General features: G+C 46.4%; 1 protein-coding gene across 14 annotated transcripts in view; it reads left to right on the top strand.

Annotated features, from left to right (window-relative positions):
• The window catches only part of PTPRF (protein tyrosine phosphatase receptor type F), a 599,167-nt gene that overhangs the window by 472,418 nt on the left and 113,381 nt on the right, over positions 1 to 13,368 (top strand). For 7 of the 14 annotated variants that reach the window (XM_074961921.1, XM_074961920.1, XM_074961932.1 and 4 more), the window contains one exon: positions 1,681 to 1,698. The exons of the other annotated variants lie outside the window; for them this stretch is intronic. In XM_074961921.1, the coding sequence (XP_074818022.1) occupies positions 1,681 to 1,698 (18 nt within the window). The remainder of the gene's footprint in view (positions 1 to 1,680; positions 1,699 to 13,368) is intronic. 14 annotated transcript variants of the gene reach the window in all.

The following is a 13,368-nucleotide window of genomic DNA, read 5'->3' as shown; positions in this document are numbered from 1 at the left end:
TTCTGTCAAGCCATAGTTACCAAGATAGATAAATAGGCAGCAGATTCACTATGGCAAAGGAGAGATTACCCACAACTTCAGCGACAGCAAGATCTTCCCTGATGCTTCACTCATCTGTGGACAAAAACATCAAAGAATATAACCAGCCATAAAGTTAAATAAAATGGAGTAATGTCATCTTGGCTGAGGAGAATGCTAAAAGGAGCGGTCAGAATTGCTATTTCTGATTTGAACAAGGCTTCTGCCTAAATGAACAGTAGTTAGGAGAGAGAGATAATAAGTGTAAATATTTTAATTACTTTTTAAGAGGCAAGTTAAACATGCTTAAAATCTGCCTTCTTTGTATTTACAGAAACTCTTTGAGTGTCTTTCTTTGTTTCCCATTGGGTGAGCATTGTTGTGGATAATGGAATGGGGAGCTGTAAATCTGAGATACACAGCACTCGTGTATGCATACTGGTATTTATTAATCAATACACTGAACATGATTTGACACTCTGTGTCCTGTTTAACCCTGTTTTTCTGTCTGTTTAAATTCCTCAGTTTTCTTTGGTAAGTGCTTGGTATTCAGATCTTACAAATCTGCGTAAAACCAACACCTACCATGAACTGCCTACAGATTAGATATGCATGAATCTCTCCCTTGTACTAACAGCCTTCATATGTGCAAAATAAGACCAAGGGGACAAAACTGGGGATTAGAGGGGTTCACTGTCAATTTGCCTACCTGGATTTCCACACACTTGAAACTATGTATTGTTTATTAACCACATAGTAAACTCATAGTTGATGCTCCACATGCTAATCTTAAACCCAATGATAATACAAATTTTTGCTGACTGTTGCATCAAGTCAACTGGACCTCATTACCAAAAAGCCCTCCTTATAAGATGCACTGCATTACAGCATGTAAAAATGATCTTCAGCTCCCTTATAAAGAGGGTAAGGATTCTTTCCTCTAGCTACTGTCCAAATTAGGCAGAAATGAGGGAGGTGTGGCTGGTGTGCCATTGTTTCATCACTGGGATTAGTAGAAATTCTTTGTAGTTTTGTTTGAAAGTATTTTCTATATAAATTTAGTTCTACATGACACTAATCTCCATGCCAGAGGAAACTAAGACTGGGTTTGTACAAATGGGCTCTCATGGAGGCTGGCTTTGCTCTCCTCTCCCCTTAATTTCATTTCTTTAAATCAGCAGATTTTGTCCCACTGGTCATTCTAACCTGAAAGCCAGAATGTGCCCCATGCCAGCGACCATGTGCTTAACACCGCGACCCTCCCAGCACACTCAGGCTCACACACCACTCAGTCTCCACTACCTCACCCCTTGCTACCGAACAAAGGGCACCGCACCATTTTTCCAATGTCTCTTCCATCTCAACTGCTTGAATAATAATGAATGCAAGTGAGTAGGCCAGTCACCAGCACCTCCTCTGCAGCGTAGTGGGCAGCTAGGAGCGGAATGGCAAACACCAGGTGGATGCTGCACTCCTGGGAGCAATGAGCTTTACTAACCTAAGAGTGTCACTCTGACTTTCAGTTTCTTTTTATTTATTCCTGTCGCGCTAATACAAATTCTAGCTTTAAAAACTTTCTGCTTTTTAGTTATAATTTTCTTCCTTTCCTCTTTGTACTAACGCTTCTCTCTAATCTTATTTGCATTCAAATTACCTCACCAGGTGGTACACCAATCAGAGGTAAGAATGCTGAAATGTGTCACATCACTTCATTTCCTGTCTGCCCTGCTCCTTCTCCACCAGTGTTTCTCATCTCCAGCTTTTTCTCTCAGCCCTGACTCTGCCAGTGCTCTTGCTCATCTGCACTCTCCCACTAGCGTGTTGATTTTGGTTTATTTTTAGTGTGACTCCTTGCAGAGTCATCCATTGCAGTGTTGCACTGTTGAAAGGGGGTTATTCAACGGAAAGTTTGAAAACTGGAAACGCTTCTCCCATGTGCCCCAGAGGGGCCGGCTCCTCCTGCAGCTTCACGAACTCTCTGAACTTCCGTACAGCATGGGACAGCAGTCACCTGCTGGGTGTCGATGCACAGGGAGTTTTGATCAGTCGCTGTGGTGTAGGTTTAAGACTGTAACATTTTCACAAGAGAACAATCAAACCTTTTGTCACTCTGCTGCTGTCAGGCATGAAAATCTAATCAGATGAAGGTAAATTCTAGAGAGTTCAGGCAAATCTGGCTGTGAGATAAGCAGCCCCTTGGTTTGAGAGCTATGTGTTTGCCTTTCAAGTACTGTCCTGAGAGTGAGGAATCAGCCACTCCTGAGGAGACCCAAAAGCCTGCCCCATCCCACTGGAGCCAGTTGGCACTGAATTGTAGCATAGAGATTTGTTCTGAGCAAATGAATCTGAAACAGATCTGGCTGCTTTAAGCCTTCATTACTTAAACCCACCTACAGTTTGACAGCCCAGCATGCACAGACTTTGGCTAGTTTTTCACAGCCTGTATGCACCAGTAATGACTTACCAATTGGAGTGTTGTTTTTCTAGCCTAATACTCACAGTTGTCCTTTTATATTAACTTTAATATGTTAATCTGTGTTACATGGTAAGACCCTTTGAGTTCTCTTGTGATTTCTGTTACCACTGTTGACTGACCCCTACATTTCTGGATAGAATTATTACCCCTCCAAATCGATACAATCTCATTTGTCCAATGCTGCTCCTTCTCTCCTCCCCACCCGCCACTGAATCACTGCTGGAAGTTAATAATTTGACTCTTTGGAACTGGTTCTGTTGCTGTGGATTAATGTTTTCAGCTCCTGTAAAGTGATTTTAGAGCCAATGAGGATTGCTGTTCCATGTGTATTTGCATCAAGTTGCCTGTGTAGCAAATCTGGGTCAGGGGAAAAGATTGAAACTATTTTATTTATTTATAAAAAATGAATGGGTTTATGTATGTGTCATTCCTACCTTTGGAATGCTTCAAGATAGACAGCTGTGATGTTACAAGCTACTTAAACTATTTCTTCATCTCTATTCCTATTACAAATCCTAAAACGAAGGGACAGATTGAATACTAACTAGCTGAGTGCACCAAGCTTCCAGCGTTGCATACACAACACATTGCATTTCTTGGGCCTTTCCTTGCACAGCTGTCTGATGACATTAGTGACTCAGCATCAGAACCGTGTGGATGTTCCATACCTCCTGCTTGGGAACTGAACATATCTCTGTAATAAGAATCATCCATCTCATAAAACATAAATCCCTCCCATTCGAATCCTGACAAGGTATTTTAAGAATGTGCTTGACATTATTTAAAATGTATGTGTCCTGTTTGAATGTCAAAGACAACATTTTTGTGAGTGCAAACCGAAGCCATGTGCCCCTTTCTGCCTTTCTCTGGAGGATTTCTGCTAGCCTAACGCCTTTTGTTTAAAGCAGAGGTCGTTGAATTTCTAAAGATAACAACTGATTAGATGAAACCACTTTTCTAAAGGAGAGGTTATGTCCACTTAGATGTGACTGTTCTGCCATGTTCTGTACCCAGCGGCGCTCTTGTTCCTCGTTACGGTAAGTTCGCTGCTTGAGCTTCTCTAGAATCCATGAGCCTGGTCCGAAAGGAAAATTGACTCAGTTAGAACAATCAGTTTGGGTGACCGCTGATCTAACTATCTGTATGATTCTCTGTTGAGAGGTTTTTGGTGTGTGAAGTAGCTTGGGAATTTCAAGCATTAGCCCAATACCTTATGAGGACAGGCCTAGACCACTGGAAGACCCAATTGTAGGAATCAGTGCATGATCAACAGGAGATTAAGATAAGAAACTCCTAATCAGTCCTCACTGAGCCTGGATGCGATTTATTTCTGTGACTAACCTTTTCTTTTGGTCCTGCTACTACAAAACTTGTCCTTTCTGTCCATGCCTGCCGTAATTACTCAGCCACAGAGAGACGATTCTATTAGTTCTCCAGTATTCTTAGCTCCAGATGTTATCTCTCCGCCCTTCAGGAGAAGCCCTGGCTGATGGGCCAGTCCCAGAGTTCTGTTACACTGTTCAGAGAGACATGGAACCAGCGAGTGATTGGCATCTTAGACAACAGGTGGACAAGGAATGACAACCACTCTAAGTCTGAGGAAATGATGCCTTGCCCTCTGTTTTCAAAGTATAAAACATGATGTTAGTTTTCTGTATTGCTCTGGAGTCGAGCTTAATCAATCTCTCAGAGAGTCTTTTGGCTGTTCTCTCCTGCCATGGTAGATGTGTGGAGCAGGACATGCAGAGTTTCATGGGGACATTAGCACTTCATAGGTGATGTACCAGGGCCATGGGTAGCACCAGAAATGATAAAGAGACACGATCAGCTTTAGCATTCCCCTTCATTAACCTGTCTTTGTTACCACACTACTGTCACAGGTAACACCTAAGATTCCTATACGTGAGGGAGAGTACAGGGAAGGGAAGTATTTTCCTTCGTTCTTTTGGTGTGTGTTTGTGCTTTTGACGGTGCTTTGTGTATGGTCTTCTTTGCTGTTTTCCTTGTTGGTTCTCTGGGGTTTTCACTCTCAAAAAGGGGGGAAACAAATATTTTTTAAAATGTAGGATGTGATTGTAAAACCCCAGACGTTGGCAGGGAGACACAGGTGGGTAACTATTGGAATAGTTTGTCACTCATTGCGCACGAGTAGACTGACTGGACTTCAGGTGGACTCTGTCCCTTCAGAACTACACAAATCAGTATTCCTCCTGGTTAGTATTGTAGTTCACAGCTGATACTGAAGATTTGTGGGATCCTTTCCAATAGCTGGCCCGGAGAGCTCAGAGCCATCCAAGACCCGCTAATGTACCAGGAGCCCAAAAGAGCCACTGCGTGTACTCCATACCTCCCTTTTCTCCTGTTTGCCCACATTCAGGTCCAGTGACATCGCCAGCTGTCTCTTCGGTGTATATCAGAGCACACAGGCATCCAAAACAGGTCCCTAACAAGCCAGTCATCAGGGTCTGGGATGGAATGAACATAACGAGCACGGACAAGGAAATTATGTTTGTAGTTATCGTGTTTGCATAATTGGCGCCACTGATGGGCTGGGTGTATTTGTCTACAATAGCTGGAATTTGACTGCATTATAAAGTACAAAGTCCGTAGTACTGCATGAGCCAAAGAATACTAGAAATGTTGCTTTTAATTATTCGCTTGTCAGAGACTTTTTAAAAAGTGTTTGGAGTCTGAGTCCATCCCAATGTTCCTTTGTGAGCACAGATTCTTTAGGGGAATTTACCACAGCATCAAACTCTTGCCATCTCCTCAGGTCAGATTCTCAGTCCACATCCTGCTGTCCCCACTCCTCCAGGCCAGCCCTTAAAAATCCGTCTCTAGTGCTTCTGGAGGGTCGTGGGTGGAGTGCTCTCCCCAGCCCCAGAGACAGCGCTCCGCATGGGGCTGGCATATCTGCAATGCCTTCTGTCCTTTGGAAAGGTGCACTCTGATGGATCGGTAAGGATTATCACAAGCCCAGTAGGATCCCCTGATAGCTGCGCTGTAAAACTCCCCGTGCAGCTTTCACTTGATGAGAACTGTTTTCCCACATCCAAAAAGTGACTGAAGCGAACTGGAGACCACAGTCCAGACACTGATCAGATTTTTTCCCATACTTGTTTTATACATAGCTTTTTACTCTGTTACTTCATTCCGTTTTCATTAGCATTATTGACATGATCAGACTACCAGGTCTGTCAAGGCCAAAACATAGTAAGTGTCAGTGTCTAAGGCAAGTTTTAGAGCCATAATGGAGTGGGTGGGTTTATGTCACATCTCTCTTTCACATCCTGGAGCCGTTTCTGCAGTTGACCCTTAGCCCAGAGTTAGAATTTGTTCTCTCCTCTCTTTGTATTGCTGTGTATAAAGCACAGGGGGCAGCTATTTTTCATTTGCTGCCAGCAAGAGGGTTTCTGTTTGAATGGAGCAGAAGCCAGCGTGGCTCCATTTCACTGATTTCCATTGGAGATGCTCCAGCCAAAGCGCCGGTTGTCAGCAAGAAGTGATCCACAGAAACAGGGTCTTTAAATTACTTTAGACAAAGTCCTGGATTTACCAAAGTCCAGTGTTTCACCACCCTCCTAGTGAAAAAGTTTTTCCTAATATCCAACCTAAACCTCCCCCACTACAACTTGAGACCATTACTCCTTGTTCTGTCATCTGCTACCACTGAGAACAGTCTAGATCCATCCTCTTTGGAACCCCCTTTCAGCTAGTTGAAAGCAGCTATCAAATCCCCCCTCATTCTTCTCTTCCGCAGACTAAACAATCCCAGTTCCCTCAGCCTCTCCTCATAAGTCATGTGTTCCAGTCCCCTAATCATTTTTGTTGCCCTCTGCTGGACACTTTACAATTTTTCCACATCCTTCTTGTAGTGTGGGACCCAAAACGGGACACAGTACTCCAGATGAGGCCTCACCAATGTCGACTAGAGGGGAACGATCACGTCCCTCGATCTGCTGGCAATGCCCCTACCTATACATCCCAAAATGCCATTGGCCTTCTTGGCAACAAGGGCACACTGTTGACTCCTCTCCAGCTTCTCGTCCACTGTAACCCCTAGGTCCTTTTCTGCAGAACTGCTGCCTAGCCATTCGGTCCCTGTAGCGGTGCATGGGATTCTTCCGTCCTAAGTGCAGGACTCTGCACTTGTCCTTGTTGAACTTCATCAAATTTCTTTTGGCTCAATCCTCTAATTTGTCTAGGTCCCTCTGTATCCTATCCCTACCCTCCAGCATATCTACCTCTCCTCCCAGTTTAGTGTCATCTGCAAACTTGCTGAGGGTGCAATCCACACCGTCCTCCAGATCATAAATGAAGATATTGAACAAAACCGGCCCCAGGACTAACCCTTGGGGCACTCCACTTGATACCGGCTGCCAACTAGACATGGAGCCATTGAGCACTACCCATTGAGCCTGACAGTCTAGCCAGCTTTCTATCCACCTTTTCGTCCATTCATCCAGCCCATACTTCTTTAATTTACTGGCAAGAATACTGGTGGGAGACCGTGTCAAAAGCTTTGCTAAAGTCAAGGAACAACACGTCCACTGCTTTCCCCTCATCCACAGAGCCAGTTATCTCGTCATAGAAGGCAATTAGATTAGTCAGGCATGACTTGCCCTTGGTGAATCCATGCTGACTATTCCTGATCACTTTCCTCCCCTCTAAGTGCTTCAGAATTGATTCCTTGAGGACCTGCTCCATGATTTTTCCAGGGACTGAGGTGAGGCTGACTGGTCTGTAGTTCCCAGGATCCTCCTTCTTCCCTTTTTTAAAGATGGGCACTACATTAGCCTTTTTCCAGTCATCCGGGACTTCCCCGGATCGCCATGAGTTTTCAAAGATAATGGCCAATGGCTCTGCAATCACATCCGCCAACTCCTTTAGCACTCTCGGATGCAGCGCATCCGGCCCCATGGACTTGTACTCATCCAGCTTTTCTAAATAGTCCAGAATCACTTCTTTCTCCACAGAGGGCTGGTCACCTCCTCCCCATGCTGTGCTGTCCAGTGCAGCAGTCTGGGAGCTAATCTTGTTCGTGAAGTCACAGGCAAAAAAAGCATTGAGTACATTAGCTTTTTCCACATCCTCTGTCACTAGGTTGCCTCCCTCATTCAGTAAGGGGCCCACACTTTCCTTGACTTTCTTCTTCTTGCTAACATACCAGAAGAAACCCTTCTTGTTACTCTTAACATCGCTTGCTAGCTGCAACTCCAGGTGTGATTTGGCCTTCCTGATTTCACTCTTGCATGCCCGAGCAATATTTTTATACTCTTCCCTGGTCATTTGTCCAATCTTCCACTTCTTGTAAGCTTCTTTTTTGTGTTTAAGATCAGCAAGGATTTCACTGTTAAGCCAAGCTGGTCGCCGCCATATTTACTATTCTTTCTACACATCGGGATGGTTTGTCCCTGTAACCTCAATAAGGATTCTTTAAAATACAGCCAGCTCTCCTGGACTCCTTTCCCCCTCATGTTATTCTCCCAGGGGATCTTGCCCATCAGTTCCCTGAGGGAGTCAAAGTCTGCTTTTCTGAAGTCCAGGGTCCGTATTCTGCTGCTTTCCTTTCCTCCTTGTGTCAGGATCCTGAACTCCACCATCTCATGGTCACTGCCTCCCAGGTTCCTATCCACTTTTGCTTCCCCTACTAATTCTTCCCTGTTTGTGAGCAGCAGGTCAAGAAGAGCTCTGCCCCTAGGTGGTTCCTTCAGCACTTGCACCAGGAAGTTGTCCCCTACCCTTTCCAAAAACTTCCTGGATTGTCTGTGCACCACTGTATTGCTCTCCCAGCAGATACCAGGGTGATTGAAGTCTCCCAGGAGAACCAGGGCCTGCGATCTAGTAACTTCCGTTAGTTTCCGGAAGAAAGCCTCGTCCACCTCATCCCCCTGGTCCGGTGGTCTATAGCAGACTCCCACCACAACATCACCCTTGTTGCTCACACTTCTAAACTTAATCCAGAGACTCTCAGGTTTTTCTGCAGTTTCATACCAGAGCTCTGAGCGGTCATACTGCTCCCTTACACACAATGCAACTCCCCCACCTTTTCTGCCCTGCCTGTCCTTCCTGAACAGTTTATATCCATCCATGACAGTACTCCAGTCATGTGAGTTATCCCACCAAGTCTCTGTTATTCCAGTCACATCTTAATTCCTTGACTGTGCCAGGACTTCCAGTTCTCCCTGCTTGTTTCCCAGGAATTCCTCTCTCTATGTGGTTCCTTGTAGTGAGGGGAAATGTAGGGCATCAGGCCTCAGCACTATGGATTGTTCTGCTCACCAAATGGCTGACATGGAAAGCAACTGCGGAGGAAGCCACACATTGGATTTGTCTCTTATGGAGGACGTGGATGGGGAGGAGTGGGGTAACTAGGTGCCCAGGGATGCCAGGTGGGTGAAATTCCATCTCCTCTAGAGCCGCTGGCTGAGAAAGGACAGTGTCTGTGTCAGTAGCTGGGATCGATTAGCACCAGCATTGTGACGCTCTTTCTTACATACATTCAGCGGTGAGTTCTCTGACTCCTGGGCATTTCACTTGTGTTCATCCTCGTAGTCCAGGGAAAAGATAAAATTCTTCTTGTCTTTGAGCCCTCGTGGCTGAGTCCAGGAGTTCCCCTGCTACTAAAACTGGGGTGCACGTGTGCCTGGGAGAGCTCCATGTTCAACGTCTGCAGAAAAGTAGCCCCTAGAGAAGCTGCGCAGGGGTCCCGGTGGAGCAGCACAGCCTCTCCTCCTGTCTGTTTCAGCGTTAGGGTTTCAGAGAGTTAAACTTGTCTTGGAGCTAGAGAGCTTTTTACAGAGCGGTACCGACGGTGGAGGGAGTGGAGCCCAGCCTGCCCCCTTGTATCTGCCAGCCTGATGGCCTTATCAGGATCTTCCTTCCCCATGTTCTCACAATGCGCTTTTTAAATGCCACTTTTAAGCACTATCATTCCAGCTAATGATGTTCCCTAAGCAGCACGACTGTATTTGAATAGATAGGAATCTCGGAGAGCGGCTGCGGGGCTGTCGTCTGCGCCCATGTTGAAGGAGAAAAAAAGAAAACTCCAAAATGAAGACGTGATTGGCACGGGGGCCTAAGTGCAGAAGAAAGAGCTGCTTGTCAATCAGCAGCAGCCATTTCTTCCCTCAGCTCCAGAAAGTCTAGCCTCATCCCTGGCCCCGGAGAGCAGCCAGGGGCTCTTCTCAGAGCTTACAGCTCTCTGCTGTGCTGTAATGGGCCTGAGCTGTGATCAAGATCAGCTTATCACAACCAGTGCCTCTCCTAGCAACCTGTGCTCCTCCTGCCCATGGTGGAGAGGGGCTGGAGACAGAGCCCTGCTTGGGAGGCAGGCTGAGAGGGGCAGTGCCTGCGGGAAGAGGCTTTGCTTCCATGTCAGTGTAGAGCAGCATAGCCTGACACCCATTTCTAGTGTAAGCTGCTTGCCACTCCTCCCTACTCAGCTCAGACCCTCTGGCTGGGAGTCTCTCTTGCCAGTGGAAAAGCTGGAAGGCGTAGCAATGTGCTCCCTCATTCCTTCAGTGATGCCGTGTTTGTTGTTCGTGTTTTAGGGCTTACCTCCAGGTGTGGTGCTTGCTAGGGCAGGTAGCCCCATGTATGTCAGTGATCTCAGCCAGAGTCCTCCATGTAGCAAGTGCTGCCCAGGAGGGAGTGTTTGCAGGATTGGGCCCTGAGACGTGTTTCAGCATCATTTTTTTAATAAGCATTTTTTTTAAATCCGGTCACATTTTCTTTGTCTAATCAGCAGTGTGGCTGTCATCTCACTGGGAGGTGGGGCCGGGCGTCTGCCCTCTAAAACCTGCCTAGCCGGAGCACCAATGGGTGACAGTGATGGTAATGATTAACGCTTATTGGGCAGCTGTTAGCCCCCTAGATTTCAAAACATGCTCTGAAGGCGGGTCAAGGTCGGTGTCATTTTTCCAGGTGTACAGAGAGAGCTGTTGAGGTGGAGAAAGGGGAAGAGACTTGTCCAAGGTCACTCAGAGCGTCAATGGCAAAGGTCTCCAGATTCCCAGCCCTGTGCCCTTGCTATAGGGTAGCAGAGCATAGAGGAAACGACAGACGGAAAGCCCCAGCAGGTGAGTAAATGGTTAATTGTTGATTTGACAACTGTCAATCAGAGTAGTTGCAAAGAATGGATAGAATTTATCAGTGCTTGGAAACTCCCTCATCTCAGCAACTTCCATCAGCTCTGCAGATGAGGGCTGGTCAGGACCCATTCAGTCCTTCAGCCCCGCCCGGATTGTTCCCTGTCGTAGGTTTTCTAGTGCCTGATGCAAACTAAATGTGAATTTCTCAAGTGATGAAGCTCCCACTGCCTGGGGATTTTCTTCCTCCTCAGCCTACATTGTTCCCCTTTCCCCAGCTATGGCCTGGCCCCCTCTTCAGATAACTAACTCCTCTGTGGCATGCACACCCTGCAGATATTTGGAAACATGTACATCTCCCTGTGTCTATCACTTCACCATTTGTTTTCCCACTAGAAAAACAACGCTGGCAGCCCTGCTGGTTGCCATCACAGTATCACGATGGGGCAGATTCCTGTTATTGTTAATTATATTGCAGACTTTTTACATTTGTTTAGTGGCGATTTTGTTTTTGTAGCGGTCAGAAACTCTTCTCTGGCACAGACTGGAGGTTTCCTTTTACCTCCTTTGTCTCCTGGGACCTCTCAAGCATTCTCCATGCAGTGCTCTGTGGCCCTGGTCACTGTTGGCTCCGCATGCCCGTAGCTATACTGGACACATCTCGAGTTGGTTGTACAGTGGCCGGAGGAGTCTGTAGATTTGTGCTGAAGCACACGCTGAAAGTGGTGTTCTCAGAACCACGCCACTGGCCACACTGCGATAGAGTTTCATCTGCAACAGTCCTCTTTGCAAGTCACTTCCTTCATCCCTCCTTTGCTTTTCTCTCCTTCCCCCACCAGAGCTATGACATTTGAGTGTCTTGAGATTAAGCACCTATAGATTGGCTAAGTAATGGTTAAGGAAAGTGGGAAGGTCATAAGTCTGCATTTGCATGTAAGCCCCAGTGAAGTTTACTTACCAGGCTAAATAACAAAGAGGATGTCGTCTTGTGTTGCCCCTAACCCCCCTCCTGTCCACACACAAAACCCTCTCACCCGTGTTTACTGGTCTTTCAACCCAAGCCAGCTGGCTTCTCTGGGTGTAGTCTGAAAAGAGAGGTGTATTTTCCACTGCATGCATCCGATGAACTGAGCTGGAGCTCACGAAAGCTTATGCTCAAATAAATTGGTTAGCCTCTAAGGTGCCACAAGTCCTCCTTGTCTTTTTGCGAATACAGACTAACACGGCTGCTCCTCTGAACCCTAAAAAGAGAGTGAGAGACTTTCAGCTGGACTTGCTAACCTTAGTCCTGGAACCTCAAGGGGAGAGGCAATTCTTGATTTAGTTATAAGTTGAGCAAAGGATTTGGTCCTCGAGGTGACTATAATGGAATTGCTCAGTAATAGCGACCACAATATAATTAAATTTAACATCCTTATAGGGGGAAAAATACTAAAGAAACCCGCCACTGTATTGTTTAACTTCAGAAGGAGGAACTACACAAAAATAAGGAAGCTAGTTAAATGGAAATTAAAAGGAACAGTCACAAGAACGAATGAACTGCCTTCAAGCTGCAGGAAAACTTTTTAAAAACCCCATAAAGAGGCTGAAATTAAATGCAACCCCAATTTAAAAAAAAATAGAGGACCTCCCACACACACACTGACCCCTTGAAAAAATAAATCACTTGATACACTGCCCTGTTCGGTTCGGTCCCCCTGGGGCCTCTGGTGGTGGCCCCTGTCGGCAGACAGGAGACTGGGCTGGGTGGACCTTTGGTCTGATCCAGTCTGGCCGTTCTCCTATTCTTTTAACCTGCCCACTTTGCGGTGAGGATGCAGGATAAATGGCTGCTGATAGTCCCCCAGGGCCTTCCCACGATCCCTCCTCCCCTCCCCCCCACTCCATGCGCCCAGAAGGACAGAACCATTCTCCTGTAATTCACTGGGAAGGAATCCTAGAGCAGCTCCGCTTCCTGCAGCGCAGAGAACCATGGGATACGCTCCTTGAAGTCCTAGTGACGCACGTAGGAGAGTGCTGTTCCAGCCACGACACAGCATTCTAGCTACAGCTTTGCAGTGTGGGGCTCTCGCCTGGGGTAAGCTAACCTGGGTGCTCAGCACCTGAGTTAACTCCGCAGTGAAGACACCCTAGCGAGTAATAGGAGGAAATTAAGAGGGGGGGTAAAATAGGCTAAATATCAGAGAGATTGTCCCGCCAGTGAGGCTGCTAGGTTGTGGCACACAGTCCCTGGGGAAGTGGTGGAAGCCCTATAATTTGGCACATTTACAACTGAATTGGACAGAACACTAATACATTACAATCGGGAGCCATCCTGCACGGGCCCCTGGGCATGCACTAGATAACCTAATAGGTGTTCTCCATCTCTAGATTTTATTCTTCTCTCCAGCTTGTCAGGGCCGGGAAGCTTCCTTCCCTGCTGCCTGTCATGCTGCTGTCTGTTTGAAGATGTTTTTCACTGAGAGCATGTGGAAATCCAACATTTCCCCTGAATTCAGCAATAATGCACGAGAGATGTTGGGCTGGCCCGGCATTTCGAAGGGGTCCAGAATTCTCTGTGGTTTGGGGAAACGAGCATATTGAGTGAATGCAGTAGCGTGTTTTCTCTGTCTTGCTGAAGCCTCATTTTCAGCCCTAATGCAACAACAGCAAGGGCTTTGTGCATCATTTGTATTATGTGGCAGAACTCCAGGAAGTTCATTTTTTTCTCCATGACACACAGACTTCTGCTACAGTCTCAGTTTATCCTTCTAAATAATGCAGGTGGGTGGTGGTTGATTCACA

Source organism: Natator depressus, chromosome 8 (genome assembly GCF_965152275.1).
Source record: "Natator depressus isolate rNatDep1 chromosome 8, rNatDep2.hap1, whole genome shotgun sequence".
Classification (NCBI taxonomy): domain Eukaryota; kingdom Metazoa; phylum Chordata; order Testudines; family Cheloniidae; genus Natator; species Natator depressus.
Note: the sequence above shows the minus strand (reverse complement) of the source record. Positions and strands in the feature narration are given on the sequence as shown.